General features: G+C 46.7%; 1 protein-coding gene across 1 annotated transcript in view; it reads left to right on the top strand.

Moving 5' to 3' along the window:
* The window catches only part of Erich6b (glutamate rich 6B), a 55750-nt gene extending 35431 nt beyond the window's left edge, over nucleotides 1-20319 (top strand). Inside the window, exons 7-14 of the mRNA XM_059273321.1 lie at nucleotides 2220-2302; nucleotides 8679-8815; nucleotides 9730-9791; nucleotides 12794-12948; nucleotides 16027-16112; nucleotides 16276-16428; nucleotides 18174-18402; nucleotides 19993-20319. Of these exons, the coding sequence (XP_059129304.1) occupies nucleotides 2220-2302; nucleotides 8679-8815; nucleotides 9730-9791; nucleotides 12794-12948; nucleotides 16027-16112; nucleotides 16276-16428; nucleotides 18174-18402; nucleotides 19993-20202 (1115 nt within the window). The 3' untranslated portion in view covers nucleotides 20203-20319. The remainder of the gene's footprint in view (nucleotides 1-2219; nucleotides 2303-8678; nucleotides 8816-9729; nucleotides 9792-12793; nucleotides 12949-16026; nucleotides 16113-16275; nucleotides 16429-18173; nucleotides 18403-19992) is intronic.
* Nucleotides 20320-20592: the final 273 nt, after the last annotated feature.

The following is a 20592-nucleotide window of genomic DNA, read 5'->3' as shown; positions in this document are numbered from 1 at the left end:
CAAGAAGAGCGTTGGCAGAGAGGCACCAAGACAAGTTGGAATCAAAATTTGTTCTTAATCAGATGAGAGGGAAAACGTGCTAATGGGAACTGTGTGTTATCGGGCATCAGGCTCTGTCAGGCCTGGTCTCCGAACCACCCTAAAAAGGAACACTTTTGTCCTCAGGGTACAGGTGAAGGGCTAGGCTGTCTGAGGGGCGAGCGACATCGTAAGTGGCATAGGTTTTATGAGACAGGGCCACCTCTTCCTCCTGGCCTGGTACACCGCTCTCCCCACCCTCTATGGAACAGATAACGATCTCATCAGAATGGAAGCAGAGGCCACAGGAAACCCCCCAAAGGAGCCATTAACTAGAAATAAAGATTCTGTTATTCAGTCCAGTCACAGCTCTGCCACTGCTGTTGATGGTGTTCCGCGGACACATGGACGGAGCCTGGTGATGTTAATAAGCTTAATAATCACACTGAACCCAGCCCGGCTGCACCACTGCTTAGTATTCAGGGAGGCCAAGCTCACCTCCTTCTTGCAGGAAACACTACTCATTCTCTTCCTTCAGTTAACTCTGGATTATTCGGTAAAGCCTGTTAAAATAAGGAGTCACTGGTGATGAGGTTTTGCTGGGCTGTCAGGCCCCAGCCAGGCTCAGACTCCATGTCTGCTGGCCACAGAAGTCAGTGGCATCACAACACAGAGCGTCTTACCCTTGCCACCTGCCTTGCGGTCTCTTGGGCTCCTATCATGCCCATTCACTCGCTCCTCTTCTCTGATGCTAGCCACAAGGAACTCCTGAGTGCTTGCTTGAACCCTGATGGGTTCTTGTTGGGTGTTCCTAAATGGCTTTTCAAAACTACTGTAGGAACATACCGTGTTTTTAGCACCCCGGTGATGGTGGCATGCATGACCCTGTAAGAGTAATGGGGAAAATGGCCGCCTGTGAATTCTCAGGTACCACAAGCTTGTCTAGAACAAAGCATGGATATGTAGATGAGATTTGCAGACAGAAGGAACCTAGTCAGGCACCCTGTCAGGAGTATGAAGGAGTAGAGGCTTTTTCTACTGAATCCAAAATTAACACGTGGGGACCACAAGGAATACCCGTACTCTGGACCCCAAATGCATAATAAGGGCACAGAATTAAATGAACTAAGCCATCCCTGTGACTCCCTACTGGGTTTCGAGGGCTCTCTGGATGTCCTAGCTTGAAGGACCTGTATCATCCTGAAGCTGTGGCAACAAGTCACTGTCATTTCCCTAGGGACCCAATATCCAGCTAGAGCCACTTCCTCCGAGCCCTGCCTTGGGAGCCACACCTTCCCAGGAGTCGGGGAGAGAGAGACCAGAGTTATAATTATCAGTTCCACAATTCAGTTTGCATCCCCATCACCCTGAAGGCTGGAAACCCTTCTCTATTTCCTAAGGCTGGGGCTGACCATGAAATGCAAAAGTGTGCACCATTTCTGGTAGATGCTCTTGACCGTTTTGGACTGGGGAAGCCTCTCCTAACTTGATTAGCTATGGTGAGCCATAGGCAAGTCTAGACATCAGCAAATTTGAGAGAGCTAGTGGGAGATAGATACCGTTCTTGGAACTTCTGACATAAAACCACATTCAGACTAAATAATCTCCCTTGAGAACACAAAGTCCCCCTTGACAATCCACAAGGACCTCTGCAGCTTTCCCCTGCCCTCCATCTCCTCTGCTGGCTCCCCAGTCACCTTCTTAATGCTCCACACCAGGTATCCCGTGCTTTTGCAGTTTTCCATCATGTGTGCACCTGTCTCTCCAGTCTCACGACTGGGCAGCAGTGGGGCAGGGCGGGGTGGGGCGGGGGTGGGGGAGGTGGTAATACCACCCAATCCCTAGCCATCTGCCTGCTCTCCATCTACTTCATTCAAGCATTACTTTGCCAAGCTGACGTTCACCAGACATCAGGACCACAGCAGTTCCCTAAAGTCGGCCATTGAAATTACTTATTCCATGCCTATTTTATTATTACCCCCATGTTGAATCGTACATAATTTGATGAATTTGCATCCTTGGTGATGCCTATGGTTTTCTTGTTGAACTGAAGAGGGTGAGGTAATAAATCTATTTCTCTCTCTCTCTCTCTCTCTCTCTCTCTCTCTCTCTCTCTCTCTCTCTCTCTCTCCTCTTTTCTCTCTGGTTTGATTTTTCCCTCCAAATGCACTTCCTTTCGACGTTCCTTCCCAAACTGAAAGCCTCGGAGAGCTTCCCTCAAGGGTCCTTTTGGGACACTATACTAAATGAGCCTTTTGACAAGCAGGAAGATGAAGCCTATGATGTAAGTGGGTGAAGAGCTACAATCCCCTACCTGGAAGGAGACACGGCTTTCACGTAGCTACATGGGACTCAGGAATCACAGGCCACATTTTGCCTTCTTCCAGAACATTTCTTGGGCAAGCGGGCTGAGCAGGGAGCTCCCATCACAAGCACCTCAACATCCCAGGGCTTTGCCACTAGAGGACATGAAACACAACCAAACTTACTATTTATTGCCTTCGGTAGTCTGATTCAACCTAGATTTTTGAATATTGAAGTTACCTTGTGCACATGATTTTTAAATATTGAAATGGTAAAAACGCTATAAAATAAAATTTTCAACTCTCCTCTTTACCTCCCAGAAATAGCTATTATGTAGTGTACTTTATGGATATGCCTGGAAAATTTAATACCATATTAAATATACTTATTACAATAGCACAACTAGCCACTTATGAGACCAGAATATACATCCTGTCTATTTCTCACTTTTCCCTTGGTAGTATATTTTGGAAATCTGTATTTCATTATATATTCTTTTTTGTTATGGTTTTGGTTTTTCAAGACAGGGTTTCTCTGTGTAGCCCTGGCTGTCCTGGAACTCGCTCTGTAGACCAGGCTGACCTTGAATTCACAGAGATCCACCTGCCTCTGCCTCCTGAGTGCTGGGGTTAAAGGCGTGCACCACCACCACCTGGCTTCATTACATACCTTAAACCTTTACTTAACTGGTATCCTATCCCTATCATTGGGTACTTTTCTGGTAGATGCAGTGTTTAATACATGCACACATGTGAGAGAGGAGAGAGAGAGAGAGAGAGAGAGAGAGAGAGAGAGAGAGAGAGAGAATCTGCATCCTTGACTCAAAAGATAATGACAGTTGTGTATTGCTGCAGCCTGAGAGATCAGCTCTCAAGGTTTCACCTGGGGTTACAGAAAGAATGCTTTTCAGCGTAGCGGGACTTTAGGAAACTTTTATCTGAGGGTCTTTAGGAGTAAGTTTCTATCTATCTGAGGGAATCAGAGTCAGACCCGAACTGAAGGTATTTCATTTTATTCTCTTTAGTTCTAATTCTCTAGCTTTTTTTTTTCAGCTCTAATTCTACCAACTCTCTTTGTTCTACACAACTATATACACATTTTATAGGAGGCTTGAGGCAGGAAAAAGAAAAGTTACAAAAGCTACATCTCAGGGTCATAGCACATTCCTTGAGTAAATGATAAGGAGCAGAGCCATTTTCCATGGCAACACACAGGTAAAGGACATGGTACTCAGCACTTTCCCAGGGACTGACATTGAAAGTGCCCCAAACCTAAAAATATATTCTCTTACCCTGTTTGTAACACCAGATCACAAGGAAGGGAGCTTGTAACCCTTTATTTAAGGCTGTGAGGCCAGACCATCCTCTGTAGCCCTGGCTAAGTGTGAAACTTTTTTCACGGTTTAGGTAGACATAAAGCTATTTCTCTCTGGACTTGATTAATTGATCAATTGTTATTTGGGACCTAAACAGTAAACAATTAGTTAGTTGAACCCTAAGTTTTATATTATATACTGAGGTTAGAAGTTTGTGCAGAGTGTTAATTGTTAAGGAATTTAGTAGGGAGTGGCCACTGGTCTGTGTTATCAGCTAGACCTGGCTAGAGAGACTAGCATAGTATTTTAGGTTGCTTTGTGCTTAATAACCTTGATTAGACATCTGCAACTTTGTCTTTGTGAATATCTGTAAGTTGTAACTTGTGATCCATTTACAAAGACGTTCAGTCTAGTTTGAATTTGCTCTTGAGGTTTTGAATCAATTAATTTTATGTGGCTTGTCTTAGAACTGAGAAGAAATTGTTGTTGTTGTTGTTGTTGTTGTTTATGCCAGTCTGAGCTAGTGATTAAAAAAACAGGGCCTAAGTGTTTTACAGTCTTCGTGGAACAACAGATCTAGTTATGAAGCATATCCTAGTATATTTTCTATTTATCAAAATTATACAGATTAATGAGAAGTCATCTCCCTGACCATCCACAGATATCTGTGCCCACAAGATTGAGATGTAGTCTTGAGGTCACATACACACACCATGTGAGATTACACATTACAGTGCAGGTCCTGGGTCTCCCCACAGCTGTTTTTGTACATGTGAAATTGCAGACAGAGGCGATCGTTTTCAGAGTCTGTGGTCCTGTAAACCTCGCTTGACGGAGTTCTTCCATCAGGGAGTAATTTCTCTGACGGATCAACACCTGAATTATCCGTTGCCATCTGCTGTGTATTCTTGTGGCCTCTGGTGAAGCCATTGCCACCAGCAGCTCTCACTAGTGTGTGATGACCACACCTGTAATCCCAGCACTGGAGAGGCTGAAGTAAGATAACGAGTTTGAGTCAGCCTGGGCTATGCTGTAAAGCCCTATGACAGAACCAAAACAAACAAGACTGGCAGGTTTCCATCCAAATAATTTCAGCCATTTTCCTTTTCCCAAGAGACCGTGAGAGAGCCCCTCCATGAAGGTCAGCAGCAGGACCCATCTGGCAGGGTGGAAATGGCGATGTGTTGCCTTTTGCACTCAGACGGCATGATAATGGGGTGTTTTTTCCTGCTCATAGACCCCATGTGTCTCCTCTGCAAGCACCCAGTGGAGGGGGGGCCTCTTGGCTGTCCTTCCATTCTGCTGCTTACAGCTTTTCCTACCCGGTTTATAGGAACTTCTTTTTAATTTATTGTATGTGTAGGCTGTTTTGTCTGCACGTATGTCTATGCACCACAAACATGCTTGGTGCCTACAGAGGCCAGAAGAGGGAGTCAGATTCCCTGGGACTGGAGTTACAGACAGTTGTGAGCCACCATCTGGGTGCTGGGAACCAAACCTAGGTCCTCTGGAAGAACAGCCAGTAGCCAGTGCTCTTAACCACTGAGCCATCTCTCCAGCCCTGTGGGCACTTTTTGATAAAGAAAGAACCTAGTCCTTTTCCGGCATCTGTGTTGTGAAGGTTTTTTTCAGTCTTTGTATCTCAAATTCTTAATGGTCTTCCCCACAACATGGTCATTTTTCATTTTTATGTAGTCTCGTTGATCAATATTTTCTCTTATGGCTCTCAGCTATTATTTTATGTTTATTAAAAGGTCTTTTCATGCTCAAAAAGGATTTTATAAATCACTTGGGTTTTTTTTCTACTTCTGTTAGGATTATTCTGAAAAGTATAACTGAGATGCATTTGAAACATGTACTATATACTATTATTTACATACACACATACATATGTGTGTATGTATGTATAGATGCATTTATATGTAAATATGCATACATATATACATATAACTTAGTAGATCCAGCCAGAGTGCCCTGAAATATTGAGAATCAGTTTTGCATTTCTAAAAATCACTCCGGTAGTTTTGTAGATGGTGGGTTGCAATGGAGAAACTGAGGACCAGGAGAAAAACAACTTCACAATATGAGTACAGATGAACAGTAATGTTGTCTGGCTGCTCAGGGACGTGACATGGGATTCAGTGACACTCAGGAGACTGGGAAAGTCCAGAGGAGAAAGTCACGCTTGCAGGTTGAAGCAGAAACTTCCACTTGGTCCACACTGAGTGCTAACTGCCTGTAGGAGATCCAGGTAAGGTCCAGCTAAAAGCCGAGGAGAAAGATCTTGGTTGCAGAGTTTGGTGTGGGATCCTTATTAGTTTACCAGAGTACTGAGGGGCAGTTGGCTTAAACAGCAGAAGTGTGTTGACTTTCAGGCCTGGAGGCAGGAAGCCCAAAGTCTAGGTGTTGGCAGTCTTGACCCTTCTGCGAGCTCTGAGGGAAGGCTGTGCCTCAGGTCTCTCTCCTAGGCTATTGATGGCATCTCCTCCCAGGTCACATCATCTTCTCTCCCTGGCCTTCCTTTAGTATCCTCTCTCCACTTAGGTAAGGGTCTAAGTCATGTTGGGTGAAGGTTGCAGTAGTTCATGTTGATTGTCGACTTGACGGGATCTAGGATCAACTAGAAGACAAGCCTCTGGGCCTGGCTGTGAGGGGTTCTCTCTCCCTAACAGTGAGTGGCACCACTCCGTGAGCTGGGAACCTGGACTGACATGAAAGGAGAGGAGGAGGAGGCCAGCTGTGCAATGGCCACTCTGCTGCTCAGGGGCTGATGCCCGCAACTCAGGGACAGCAGCGCCAGGGCACAGACACCAACCCCCTGACAGACAGAGACTCAACAGCTCTGCACCACTGTAACAGAGCACCCGACACAGGCTGCTCACAGTGAAACTCATTTGGCCTCACTGGTCTGGAGGTTCACATCCAAGACTGGGGTAGCCCCACCCATTTCAGGCCTCTGTCATATCCTGAGCCGGAAGCAAAGGGGAGTGGGAGAGGAAGGTCATGTCACCCCTTCAGGTGGTGTGCCTCCAGCAGCCTAAGGCCCTCTCACTGAGAAGTCCCATATCTTAAAGTTGCCATTACCATCATGGAGCACGCAGCCTTAACATGTGGACCTTTCCAGGTTCATTCAACTTCCAAAGTGTGGCTCTCAATGGTATATCCTGGCCAAACAGTACTTCTCCAAGCAACCTGGTAGAAAACATGTACATGCAAGTAGAGCTAGCCTAGGAGAAGGAATGTCACATGGTACAGGCAGCTGCTAATACTTTGAAGGAACCTTTTGAGGGATCCCAGAAGCCACTGGGGTACTAGACAGAAGGAGATTGAGTTCTCTTAGTGGTATCCTGACACCTCAATCCACTTGTTATTTCTAATTACTATTAGAAAATTGCTTATTTTTACTTCTAAGATACGTGCATGCACCACAAGTTTTTCTGTGCAAACATTTTTTTTTATTCTAACAACCAGAGATTTACCTAGGAGGGTCTCTGGGTATAGGAGACCTCACCTCTGTGGTGCCAAATAAACTCACCATCATGGAGAGAATAAATAGCTTCACCCAACAGGCTGAACAAGCAAATGGAAGGACCCCCCACATGATGTCACATGATGTCACATGGCTGGCTAAATGGAGTGGAGCAGCACAGCCTAGGTACAGACATGGACCTTGAGTGAACCCATTCCTTGGGTCCTACTACCTGTAGGATACAGTGGGCACTGTATTTTCTGGCAAATAGAACATGGAATGTAAAGTATGGTGAGAGGTCATTGGCCAGGCAGAGAGTCATCCCATCCCTAAGGAAGGGACGTCACCAGGAACATGGAGGCAGGAATGCCAGAATCAAGGGCCTTAACCTCAAACTTCCCTGAAACAATGGTGTGGGCAGTAGAGAAAAAGATATTCAGAGATGAGGACCAGGCAAGCCAGTCCTAACCTGTCCCCTTCACCTAGAAATACCATGAACCACAAGCTATACTCCTGTAACTACCCCACATCATATGTAACTTTGAAAGGTTAACGTCAGCCATTCACTCTAGGAGGTTAACAAGTTAATGATACACAATCTGTTATCACATATTGAACAATAATAACCATAACAACCTCAACTTGGAGATACGCTGGGAACAGGTAGGCTCAGTCCCTAGTTCCTCTCCAAGAAGTCTACCTTCATCTCTATCAAAAAATGTGAAAAAAGAAACAAGGTGGGGACTCAGCTGTGGGTCAGTCATAGTCAGCAGCAGAGCCTGGGACAGAACGGTCCCATTTATGAACCATAGCAGAGAGGAAGACCACAACATAAGCCCCTCTGAATGCAGAACTACCCCATACACTAGATGTTACAAAGCCTTGACCTTGAGTAAGCCAGCCATCCCTGGGAGGTCAGTCACGTGTAGAGTACAGAAAACCTGCTACACACTTCAAACATGGAGATGTGTTTGTAGTCTATAACCATCTCCACAGTCAAAACATGATTTTATGTTCCCAAAAGATTTTGTAACATACAGATACTAAATACAATTCTTCAGGGAATTGGGGTGGCAGGCAAGAAGAAGATCTGATAGTAGTGGAAGATTTCTTTATCCTTTTGTATTTTTATGGTGTGTTGTGTGTGTGTGTGTGTGTATGTACCACAACACGTTTGTAGAGGTCAGAGGACTTGCCTCTCCCATATTGAAAGAGAGTCTCTCTTGCTTTTTCTGCTGCTACTCTGCAAACTTCATGCTAGTTACCCCAAGCTTCTGGGTAATTGTCCTCCCCTATCATAGGAATGCTGGGATTACAGGCCACCACATCTAGATTTTTACACGGGTTTCAAGAATCAAACTAGAGCCATCAGGGTTGGGTGGCCATCATCCTGGCCCTGGAAGATTTCTTTAAGAGAATCCTCCTAGCCCTTCGGCAGCCTCACATGCACAGTTGGTATTTCTTAGCACTATATTCAAGTATCACCTGGTATAACTGGGGTCAGAGAAGTTATTAGCTGACAAAGCCTCAGTCTCCACTTCCAGGCTATTTCATCCTGTGATCCTTTCGCAGTCTCTTCCCAGCTCCTATCAGTCTGTGTTTAGGGAGATAATCACTGAGCTGGCATCTCGCCACCAACTGGAAGAGGAACTGGACATGCCCTTGAGCAAGCTGATGGAGGGTGAAAACAGGAAGAAGCTGGGACTCCTGTAAGTAACTGTCGAGGGCAGCTGGTCAGTGGGTGCCAGGAAACCAGATGTGGTAACAGGGCAAGTGTAAGCCCTGCAAACCTGGGGAGGAGAACCGAGCTAGGGTCAGCTTTGAGCCCTGAGTCAGGACGCAAGCCTGGGCCAGACACAAGGACATGGGTAATGCCCAGGAGTCAGTGCACACGCGATCCAGTTACCAGACCCAGAGTTCACACGGAAGGAATCGTAAGGATGTGGGGCACAAAACAGAAGCCAAGGCAAGCAATGCCTTTGATTTGTACATTGACATGAGCTCAGGTAAAAGGCCTTGATTGTTGTGGAAGGTGGTGCTTGGTCTGTCTTTAAAGATAAGTCACATTGGCTGAGCCAGCTTGACCTTTTCCTACCAGGCCTGAGTTGCTGTCTGTTTCCCACGGATATTAGTGGCATTTCTATTTGGTTGGATGTAGCAATTTGATGTTGTTTTGAGTATCGAGGGGGTTCCGAATGGTTCTGGCCAGTTTGTGGACAATGCTATTTTTCCAAGCCATGTCCAGATGTAACCCCCATGTGATTCAGATAAGGCATAGACAAGCAGACTGTAGGAACTTAACTCATACAGCTACCCTGGCACCTGGACCTCCATGCCTGCCCCTGGCCCCAAGATGACCCTCTCTGGATTCATTTTGAAAGATAATTCAAGTACCCTTGCTGATCAGTTACAGGCCATGTGGAAAGAACTGAGTAGATGCCACATGGCATCCCTTAATTCTTGAGAGTACCGACCAGAAGGGAGCCTAGGTCAGAAGCAGAGCTCTCCACCTAGCTTTCCCTGATGTTAAGACTCCACAGCCTCTAGGCCCACCTTATCCTGTATTGTGATACACAAACATGGATTAAACTTGACTTTTGAAGATTATTTACATTCCTTTTAGGTTGAAGAAGAATTTTGAAAAATACAGAGAAACGATTATGTGGATTATTAAAAAACGTGAAGGTAAGGACCATTCTACGGTCGGCACTCACGCCTGATCTTTGTTTGCCTATTTGCTTGCTAGGTTTCTCCTCTCAAATACTATTCAGGACCCCTACCACCCCCAACTGCCCCACTCCCCCACCCCATCCCCCACCTAGAGAACAGTGCCACCCACGATGGCCTGTGTCCTTCCACATCAATTAACAAGACAATTCCCACAATCAAGACTGACCCACAGACATGCCCACAGGCCAAGCTGATCTAGATAATTCCTCAATAAAACTCTCTTCTCGTGTGTTAAAACTAACCAGTAAAAAACTAAACTTCTAATTTGAAAATGAAATAATAATATAATAGTAAGGCTGGGTTCACCATAATTCACCACCATCATGCCTGTCTACACCCTGTTTCTCTGGATACCTGAAGCCTAAAATGTTTGAGCAGCCTGTACAGAAAAGCCATGGTTTTAATTGGAGTGGCTTCCCCTTCATGGTCCTGATAGAGCCAGTTCCAAGGAAACCTCTAGACACCTTTGAGATGCTGTTCACTTGCTTCTTGTGTCTGGCCTGTTGTCCCGTATTACTGATCTATCTCCCCACATTTCTGGACACTCTGATTTCCAAGCTAAGGTTGAGTTAATATGCCATCATATAGGGAGCCACTTCAAGAACAGCTCTGTGCTAGTTACAAAGCCCTGCTGGCCTTGTCCTGAAGTTCTTAGTAATTTCAGAACAAGGGTCCTTGCGTTTTTATTTTGCATCATTAAATGAGATAGCATCTCCTATCCAGAACCATCTATTCCAAAGAAAAGGCACACCATAGCCAAGTGGTGGTGCACACCTTTAATCCCAGCACTTAGGAGGTAGGTGCAGTTTGAGGCCAGTCTGGTCTACAGAGTGAGTTCCAGGACAGTCAGAGCCACATAGAGAAACCCTTTCTCAAAAAAACAAAACATAACAAAAAAAAGGAGAAGGAGGAAGAGGAAGAAAGGAGAAGAAGAAAAGAAGAGGCACATGAGAACATGATACAACTTACCATCAAAATGCAAAGCCCTTGGTTCCCATGTGGCACTGGGGCTTAAGCCCAGGGTCTTATGCATCTGTCACCGAGCCACACACCCGGTCAGTCTGCAAAGCCGACCTTCTGCTGGGTGGTATCCTGTACGCACTGTCCAATTGCAATGCCATGGTCGTTAGAGTCTAAGTTTTTCCATTTTAAGGAATCTGGGATTTGGACACTTTCACCTTTTCCTTGAGATCTGTTTCCCACTGACTCCTCCCTTCCTTCACATTGTTCCCACACATTAATTTCATAACTTTTTTTTTACAAGGTTCTCAACATTGCCTCTCCGGCCACACTGCCTTTTTGCCCCATCATTACAGAGTCAGAGGCCCCCTGCTGCAGTGCCTCAGTCGTACTTCCTGTTACTTCTGCCCGGGACACTCCTGTCTCCAGCATCCTGTGGCTCACTTCAACCAGGACTCAGCTTAAATGTTCCATTCTCAGAGATCTGTTCTCTGGCTTCCCTTCATAAAGCAGTGTGTGTGCATGCCAGCAGGCTTCCTTCTCTGCACAGTAGCTCTTCACAGTACCTGTAACCAGCTGGCATGTCACATGACACAGCTGGGACCGTAGCTCACCCCACCCCCTCCGTGCTTAGGATGGTTCCTTGGACTCAGGATGTTCATTGAGAGCAGCAGCAAACCGATGGTCTAGCAGCGCCTGCCTCTACCAGGTCACCTGTCTCTGCCACCCCATTCTCACCCCAGCCTTCAGCCACACAATACTTAGGCCAGGACCCCCTCACACACTGCATGTCACAGACATGCTGTCCTGAAGTCACCTGGGCTTCAAAACCTGCACTCCCTTCCCCTGTGAGCTCTCGTGGCAGCCTGTACTGGCCCCAAATGGTGGACACTCCGGGCTTGCGTAACTGATCTCCCCCGACCCAGGTGCCAAGTAAGCCAGGCTCCTTATCCCCACCAAGAGGGATGCCAGGGGCAGCAAATCCTCACTGTGGCTCTTTGTACCATGTTCAACTCACCAAGGAGTATGGGAAGGGAGCTTGTCCCTCCAACTCTGTTTAAAAAGGACAAAAAGATTAATACAGAAATGTGTTTCCATGAAAACTAAGTTAAATGCTCTTTTAAATGCTCAATAAGAAAATAACTTCTTAAAAACCTGCTTTCAGTACAATGGGAACTAAACATGCAAAATGTTTGGAGACTGTGTAGAGTATTTTTAAAGAGGATCAACCTTTTAGAAACTGCCAAAACTGAATAGTAAGAAATAAACTATGGGGCTGGGGATATGGCTCAGTTGGCAGAGTGCTTGCCTTACATGTACTAAGTCCTGGTTCAAACCCTAGCATTGCATTAACTAGGAGGTGAGGCATGTGCTTGTAATTCTAACACTCCAGAAGTAGTCAGTGAGATCAGGGGATCAATGCCAGTCTGAGCTACAAGAGATCCTATTTCAATCAACGAATGAATAATTTAAAACTAAATGCAATTTAAGTAGAAATAATCACAGAGCCCCAGTCACCAGACCTTAAAAGAAAGGCTTTTTCCTATATCTTAAATAACATGTTAACAGACACTTATATTTTACATTAAAATAGCACGTCCAAGGTACATTGACTTTTTCGGAAAAGTTAACCCTTGAGTGAGCCCATTTCTTTCATTCAGCAGCTCTGAGCTGGGCCAAGTGCAGCACCCTTTGTTCTGTAGTGAGCATGCAGCTGCACCCCTGCCCCCTCAAGGCTGTGCAGGCTGCGCCTCACCTCTGCTTGTCATCCAGCCGTGGGCTGGCACGCACCGGACTCCTAACAATACCTGTTGAATGGAGAAATGGAGAAATAGGCCGCCGGGATTCCAGCTCCCTCCTTTCCATTTCCAAAGGCCTTGCTTCCCCTGCTCCCCCAGCATCCGCCCCTTACCTGAGCCCTCCAACCCTGTAGCACCTCAATAGAGGGACTGACGCAGTCACCCAGCTGAAAGCATTCTCATACGCTTGTTGAACAGCAAGTCAGAAGATGGCAGAGAAGTGCACTACCATTACCTACATAATATCAACTCTGCTACAGCCCCAAGAGCCAGAGCCAAAAGAAGTCGTGAGACGTGTTTCCACTTTCAAGAGGTTGAGACTAGACATCGAATGGACCCGGGCAAAGATGAAGGTAAAAATGGCAATGTGTCGGCGCGTTCACTGTGAACAGGCTTTTTGTTTCTGTTTTCGGGTGATGTGAGGCACACACATCATCAGAGAGCTGTCAATGCCAATATATAGAGTAGACACAAACAAGAAACAATGTTCTCAATATGTTGAGACCCCGCTGCCTGTGTAGGCTGTTGGAACATTGACTAGGGTTTTAGTAGGCCTGGTTGAGCATCTTCTCCCTGTAGGACCTGTATTAAGCAATTAAGTGTAAGGATTGATAATAAACTGTGTAATAGAGTAGGTAGTTTCCTTGGTAATAAATTAGAATCGCTTTTTTAAAAAAAACCAGTTACACAGTGAGTAGACACATAAACTGTAGTACATGCATAGAATGGAGCTAGGAGGCCGAGGCAGGAGGATCATGAGTATGAAGTCAGTCTGGGTTATATATCAAGACCTGACAGAAAGAAAGAGGAAGGATGGGAGGAAAAGAGGCAGGGAGAGATGGAAGGAATGAAGAAAAGAAGAAGAGATGGAGGAAGAGAAGAGGAAAGGAGAGGAAGAGGGAGGAAAGGAGAACAGAGAAAAAAAGAGAAATGTGAGCGGTCAAGCTGAGGAGAGAATGAGGAAACTTGAGTTCATCTTACTAAGTGGAGGGAGCCAGCATGGCAAGACAGCATGGTCCAACCATCGTCTCACATTCCGGGAAAGTGACGGGCTATGGAGAGCATAAAATGATGGGTAGCTGCAGGGGCTATTTAGAGTCGGGGGATAGGAAGAGCAGAGGATTTTCAGGGCCATGAAGCCACCCGCTGGGGACCACACCTTCAATGTGTACATTTTTGAGGGAATAAGATCCAAACCACAGCATCCGCTAATGACACAGAGCCCTCTCTCCAGGCCACTGAGGCAATGAAGTCAGGACAGGACTCATAAGCCACTGCAAGCAAGCAGCTGAGCAAACAGACACCCGTTTCTTGCTCATGTCACATCCATTTCCTTTCATCTCAAAGCTCTTTGGAGTGGTTTTCCTAGGAGATGTGTCTCAGAGATCTGGGTCCTTCTATCAGTGGTCTTTATCATCCCAGAGTTCTGGTGTCTACTTGCCTTGACAGAATTCCCAAAGCCAGAGCCACATTTAAATCCCATCAAGGAAGACAACTCACATGACCCCCATGTAGCTGCAAGGGAGCTGGGAAGGAGATTCCTGCTGGGTGTCCAGAGTGGAATGTTATCAGTTTGTACTCAGAGGAAAACCAACCAGCGGTGTTCATATGACCCTGGTGGCTTTATTTTTGGTGAAGTGGACGAGAATGAAAAGGGAGCACTGTCCACCATAGCGCGTCTTCCAGCCTCCATACATGCTCCACAGCCTCCATCTTTCAGTCCTACGTGTAGAAGGAAGGTATAGGCAACCCAACCCAACCAAACTTCTGCAGACAGGGCAAAGGACTCTCCGGGCTACACAGACCATAATAGGGTCAGAAGCCTCACTAGATTCTGGCTTCCTCACTCCCCCACCCCTGGCCTCACTTCAATAAAATAAAGGAAACATTCTCCGATTAGCCAATCAACTCACATAGCCCTTCTAAACATCTGTGGGTTGTCTGCAATGACTGGGCACACAATAGCCCACTAAGTCAACCTCAGCAAAGATCATATAAACTAGGTCCTCCTGCCCCAAGGCATTTATTTAGTAACAACAATGGTATCGCCAAATGTACCATATCCATTGCCCAATGTAAGCTTCGGCGTCAAAGAAGAAATCATATTGGCCCCTGAAAATATTAGGATGAAATAGAGATGAAAGTGAAATGGATTCATTCCCGGGAAAACAGCTAAAACAATATCTGGACCTCATTATTTTCACTGCTCATAAAATGCAGGAAGAAGGGGGTGGGGTCATGAAGAAGAAGGGAAAAATCATAGTTAGCATTCAGATCCAGAAAAGAAATTTATAAGGAATAAACAAAGAACTAGAATAATTAAAACATAAACCAGTGTGTAGAAAAAAAAAAAAAACTAGTTAGGCAAGCAGGCTTTCTGGCAAGATTGATCCAGGGAAAAAAAAAGTTTTAAGTATAAAAAGAACGAAGACATAAGGACAGAGGAAGTCAAGATTTTTTTTAACTTGCAAGCTTTGTATGGCAATAAATGCAAAGTTTTACATAAAATGATAATTTCCTAGAAAAATCTAATTTACTAAAACTAATTTAAGAACAAGCTTTTTAAAAAAAAAAAAAACTAAACTTACCAGTGTTGTGGATTTAGTTGTGTTTCCTTAAAAGGACATGTTAATTTCCTAACCTCCAGGGCCATAGAGTACGGCCTCATCTGGAAAGAGCATCCCTAGGGATACAATAAGTCAAATAAAGATTAAGGCGTACTGGAGTAGGCCATGAGTAGACAGGTCCCTAACCACTTACAAGAAGGCATGAAAGGACACATTACCTCACAGAAACAGAGGCAGAGACTGGGGTGATGTGTGCCAGAGATGGTGGGATCACCAAGCACACAGGAGGAGCCTTTCTCACAGGTTTGAGAGACTTTTTTTTTTTTTTTTTTGGTTTTTTGAGACAGGGTTTCTCTGTGTAGCTTTGCGCCTTTCCTGGAACTCACTCTGTAGACCAGGCTGGCCTCGAACTCACAGAGATCCACTTGCCTCTGCCTCCCGAGTGCTGGGATTAAAGGCGTGCACCACCACCGCCCGGCTGGTTTGAGAGACTTAACCCACACCTTCACTTCACACACACTGCCTCCGCAATGGTGAGAGAATATTTCTTTTTTTAAAGATTTATTTACATATGTGAGTGATTTGCCAGCATGTACGTATGTGTACCATGTGCATGTCTGGTACCTGTAAAGGTTAAAAGATGGTGTTGGATCCCCCGGAACCAGAGTTGCAATCAGTTGTGAGCCACCATATGGGTTCTGGGAATGAACGGGGTCTCCTGTACTAGTACAACAACTAGTACTCTTGTTGGCTAAGCCACCTTCCCAGGCAAGGTAGCAGCATATCTTGGGTATGGGTGCTCGGAGCAAGTAGATGCAGGAGCCAAGCATGCTAGTGACGTGACTCCTTGTCTCTTCTTCCCAGGCACATCAAGGTGATGGAAAATTAATTGCCTACCACAGTGGGAGGAGTTTCCATGTTCTCTTTCCTAACTGCACAGGGCAGATATAGTATCCACTGGGGAAGAAGGGATGCTCATGTTGACACCTAAGATGTTCCTGTTTTGAGCCTAGCATGTGTTTTGACTGAGAACTGTGTCCTCTTTGGTGTCTAACCTTTCTCTGGGAGAGGGGGCTGTCCCAAGAAACTGCTTGTGCCTTAACCAACTCACAGCTACCCATCAGGGAACCTGGCTCTGCTTATCACCCGCCAAGGAGTCGCAAAGTTCACGTACATTGTTCTAGAAGACTGTGTAAATAAAAAGATCCGGGGCCTTGTCAACAACTCTGGCCATGCCACCTTCTATAATGAGGATGGAGGGCTCTGGTAAGTTTGAGTGCTCAGATGCCACCACTGAGGCCATGTGGAAGCTTTATGGTGGCCATCTGGTCCCTATCTCCTAATTTGTGCATGTTAGAAACATGAGAAGAGGTTCCACGAAGGACTAGAACAGACCCTGCCCTCAGAGAAGGTGTCATAGCATTCCCCAGAGGAAAAGAGCAATCACGGCCTCTGTGACCACAGGCCATACTGACTTTACTTCTAAACACCTCCCAAGAGCCCAACTTTGTGAGAACTGCCCCAGAAGGCCATGGGGCCCACTATTTTAGGAGCCTAGGAGTGAGGCTTAGGGACACACACATCATATGCAGAATCCAGAGTCAAAAGGCATATTCTAAATATTTCATTAAGATCTAACTTGGTTCTTAAGTCTCTAGTTCTGGTAAAGCTCTCTCTCTCTAGTTCAAAGGTGCTAGGTCCCCTCAAACTGTCTGTTAGCCTTTCTAAATGCTCAGTACTTCCTGTTCCAATGGAAGTGATGACAGTGTGGAGGAAACGTATTATCCTGGGTTAACCTGTTTTCATCAAAACCAAATGTGCTGTTATTTCTAAAAGTCTACCCTCGTCCACCTGGCCTTGGCTTTCAATGCCAAGGTTGGCTTCTTTACCCTTGAGAGCTGTCCGCTCTCCTCTGACGGTCCCCTGTGCAGAACATGCTGTCTCCAAAGTCAGCTCCTGGGCGCAGGGAGCACAGGGCCTTGAGGCAAACAACGCCCACCGTGAATGGTCACCAATCTTGTCTGGTGACATGCAGTGGGGTCTCTTCTCTCTGAAGTTTTAAGGCCAGAAGAGAACTGGAAAAAATCAAGGACCTGGTCACTGTAGGTGAAGAAACTTGGACCCGAAGGGTGACCACCACTTGCCCTGAGTTGTACATAAAATTAGAGGCACCCGATCTTAGGACATTTACTCCTCCTGATAAAAAGTTAGTCTAAAAGTCATCAACTAGCAGCAGTAACCCCAAGGTCTGTCAACACCCAGAGGGCAGAGAGATGGGCAGAACAGGGGTGAGAGCTGACTCCATCCTCAAGAGTCTGTTCTGTGGTTCTGGGATCTACAGGGTAGGGAAGAGTGCTGCTAAGCTCTCAAGGGAGCACAGGAGCAGGGAAGGAAGCGCAGGAGAGGAGGCTGTGCTACCTGAGGCCAAGGGAAGCCATGACCGAGCCTAAAGCCAGAACCTGGACTTGGGTGCCGTTCCTTGTTGGAATCTCTCTATCCCACTGCCTTAGTTAGGGTTACTACAGCTGCGATGAAACCCCATGAGCAAAAAGCAAGTTGGGAAGTGTTTATTACACTTCCACATCACTGTTCATCAAAGGAAGTCAGGGCAGGAACCTAGAGGCAGGAGCTGATGCAGAGGCCATGGAGGGGTGCTGCTTACTGACTTGCTCTTTATGGCCTACTCAGCCTGCTTTCTTATAGAACCCAGGACCACCAGCCCAGAGGTAACACCACCCACAGTGGACTGGGCCCTCCCCCATTAACTGCTGATTAAGAAAATGCCCTATAGGCTTGCCTACAACCGGATCTTATGGAGGCATTTTTCTCAGTTGAGGTTCCCACCTCTTAGATGACTTTAGCTTGTGTCAAGTTGACATAAAACTATCCAGCACACTCACCCTGTGGGCCTAGGCAGAAAAGGGAGAGGGGGAGTGACACAGAAGAAGAAGGGGGGCTGTATCCCAGAACCCAGCACCAGACATGGTTTCTGACCCATCTCCTTCCCCCAGGTTGAGCCTAAGCAAACTCCTGGGATACTACTTTCCCAACGGCAAGCGTCAGAAGGCCTGGAACTGGTGGAATCTGAGCGTCCACGTGCATGCCCCCCCTATCATGCGCATCACTTTGCAAGTCAACAAGTACGTCCATATACAAATAAGGAGCCAGGACAAGGTCCTCTTCTACTTCTTCCCCCCCAAACAGAAGAAGATTTGTTTAAACATGGGCACCAAGTTCAAGGTAAAGGCTTCACTCCCCCGACCGGAAATCAGTGAAAGGGAATATGAGAAGGGATCAGGGTGAGGAAAAATATACAGCCTCCAAGAACGCACGCTTGATGGCCTGCTTCCTCCAGCTAGGCTGCACCTCCCGCTCTTCATCACTCCCAATAACAATGCCATCATGTGCAGAATTCGTCAAGGGATCGATCCACATCTAAAATCCCCGTCACTCCTACAAAAGTGTGCTTTAGTACTCTCCAAGGTGATTCTCAGTCCAATCAAGAGGACAATCCTGTCTTAGTGTTTCTGTCACTGTGACAAAACACCATGACCAAAGCAACTCAGGGAGGAAAGGGTTTGTTCGGCTTACACTTCCACAGCACTGCTCATCACTGAGGGAAGTCAGGACAGGAACTCCAACAGGGCAGGAACCTGGAGGCAGGAGCTGATGCAGAGGCCATGGAGGAGTACTGCTTACTGGCTTGCTCCTCATAGCTTGCTCACCTTGGTTTCTTATAGAACCCAGGACCAGCAGCCCAGGGGTAGCACCACTCACAATGGGCTGGGCTCTCCCCCCACCCCGACTCCCACCCCCATCAATCACTAATTAAGAAATGCACTACAAGCTCACCTACAACCCGATTTTATGGAGGCATTTTCTCAGTTGAGGTTCCCCCCTCTCAGGTGACTTTTGCCTGTGTCAAGTTAGCAAAAAACTACCCTGCGCAACAACAAAGGTTAACCATGGGTTTCAATGGCTGCGAAGAGACACCATGACAATAGCAACCTTTATAAAGGAAGACATTTAATTGGGGCTGACTTGCAGTTCAGAGGTTTAGTCCATTGGCATTATGGCAGGAAGCATGGCGGCGTGCAGGCAGACGGAGCCAAGAGTTCTACAGTCGGATGGGTGGGCAGCAGGAAGAGCGAGACACACGGGACCAAAGCTGAGCTTCTTAAACCTCAAAACCCTCCCCCAGTGACACACTTCCTCCAACAAGGCCACAGCTACTCCAACAAGACCGAACCCTCTAATAGTGCCACTTCCTATGAGTCTAGGGGGGCATTTGCATTCAGACCACGACCATCTTGCCTTCTTTTCCTCACACTCAGCCATATACACATGCTTTCAGGTAACATGCCAGCACCTCAGGATTGCACACCAGAGAAACCAACACACCAAAGAGCTACCTGTGGAACAGACTCATGCTGTCAACACGCACTGCCCCACTTATTCACAGCAGCCCTGTGGGAAATTAAGGCCAGATGCAAGACAGGAGATTTAGGCTCTTTGGTCCTCCCCCAAAGCACTATCCTCACATACACGCACCCCAAAATGGCACAGAACAGCACAGACACAGAGTTGGCTCACCTCCAGTTCTGCTGGAAAGCAGCGTCATCAGCAGGTCACGTGACCGTAGGAGAAGGCCAGGTGGACATTTGGGTCACAGCAAGAAGGCTACAGGTAGCGGGGCTAGGGAATGAGATCTGCCCTCAAGGGTGAAGGTTCCAGAGACCTTCACCTTGGCCACAGTGGGGCTAAGCCCTGGGTGGGGACATGGCATCTGAGCAGCGTCGATCCTCACCCTGCCTTCTACACACCCCCCAGTTTCTAAACCTGAAACTACTTCAAGTCATGAAGAAGAAGGCAATCCTGGAGACAGACCCCCGCCCAACATCGTGGAAGATCCAGGCTCTTCTGGGGAAAATAAGTAAGAGTCTGAACTTCCTGACCCTGTCTGACTTGGAAGACTTCACGGAGGTCGTCCAGGTGGCGCTCAACAACCTCACTGCAAGGAAATCTCGAATCTGGGTTTAGGGCAGCCACCACTGGGTCCCGGGCCTCCACTGCATGTCTTGGGAAATGAGAGACCTCGGGAGCTGCAGGGACCCCACAAAGACCCGTTTATGTCTTTGAGAGTCAGCTTGTCGTTCAGGACCTGTCCCAGCTCCTTTGCTGAGGGTAAAAAAAGGGGGGGGCGTGGTAAACAGAATCTGTGGCTGGGCACAGAGAAGGCTTGGTGGTCAGCCCTGACACATCATCTCAGTAAGTAACATTGGTCACCATCTGTCCCCTTGTTCCCATCCCAGCTGTATGGAAATTCTTCTCTGGCTGTCAGTACTTGGCTGTCACTGAAGACACAGACAGACCACCAGGCTCTGTCTATCACTCTCTGTGTCTTTGGCAAGCAGCTTTTCCCCTTAGTTT

This window comes from Peromyscus eremicus, chromosome 9 (genome assembly GCF_949786415.1).
Source record: "Peromyscus eremicus chromosome 9, PerEre_H2_v1, whole genome shotgun sequence".
Taxonomy (NCBI): Eukaryota; Metazoa; Chordata; class Mammalia; order Rodentia; family Cricetidae; genus Peromyscus; species Peromyscus eremicus.
This window is presented reverse-complemented; position numbering and strand designations above follow the sequence as displayed.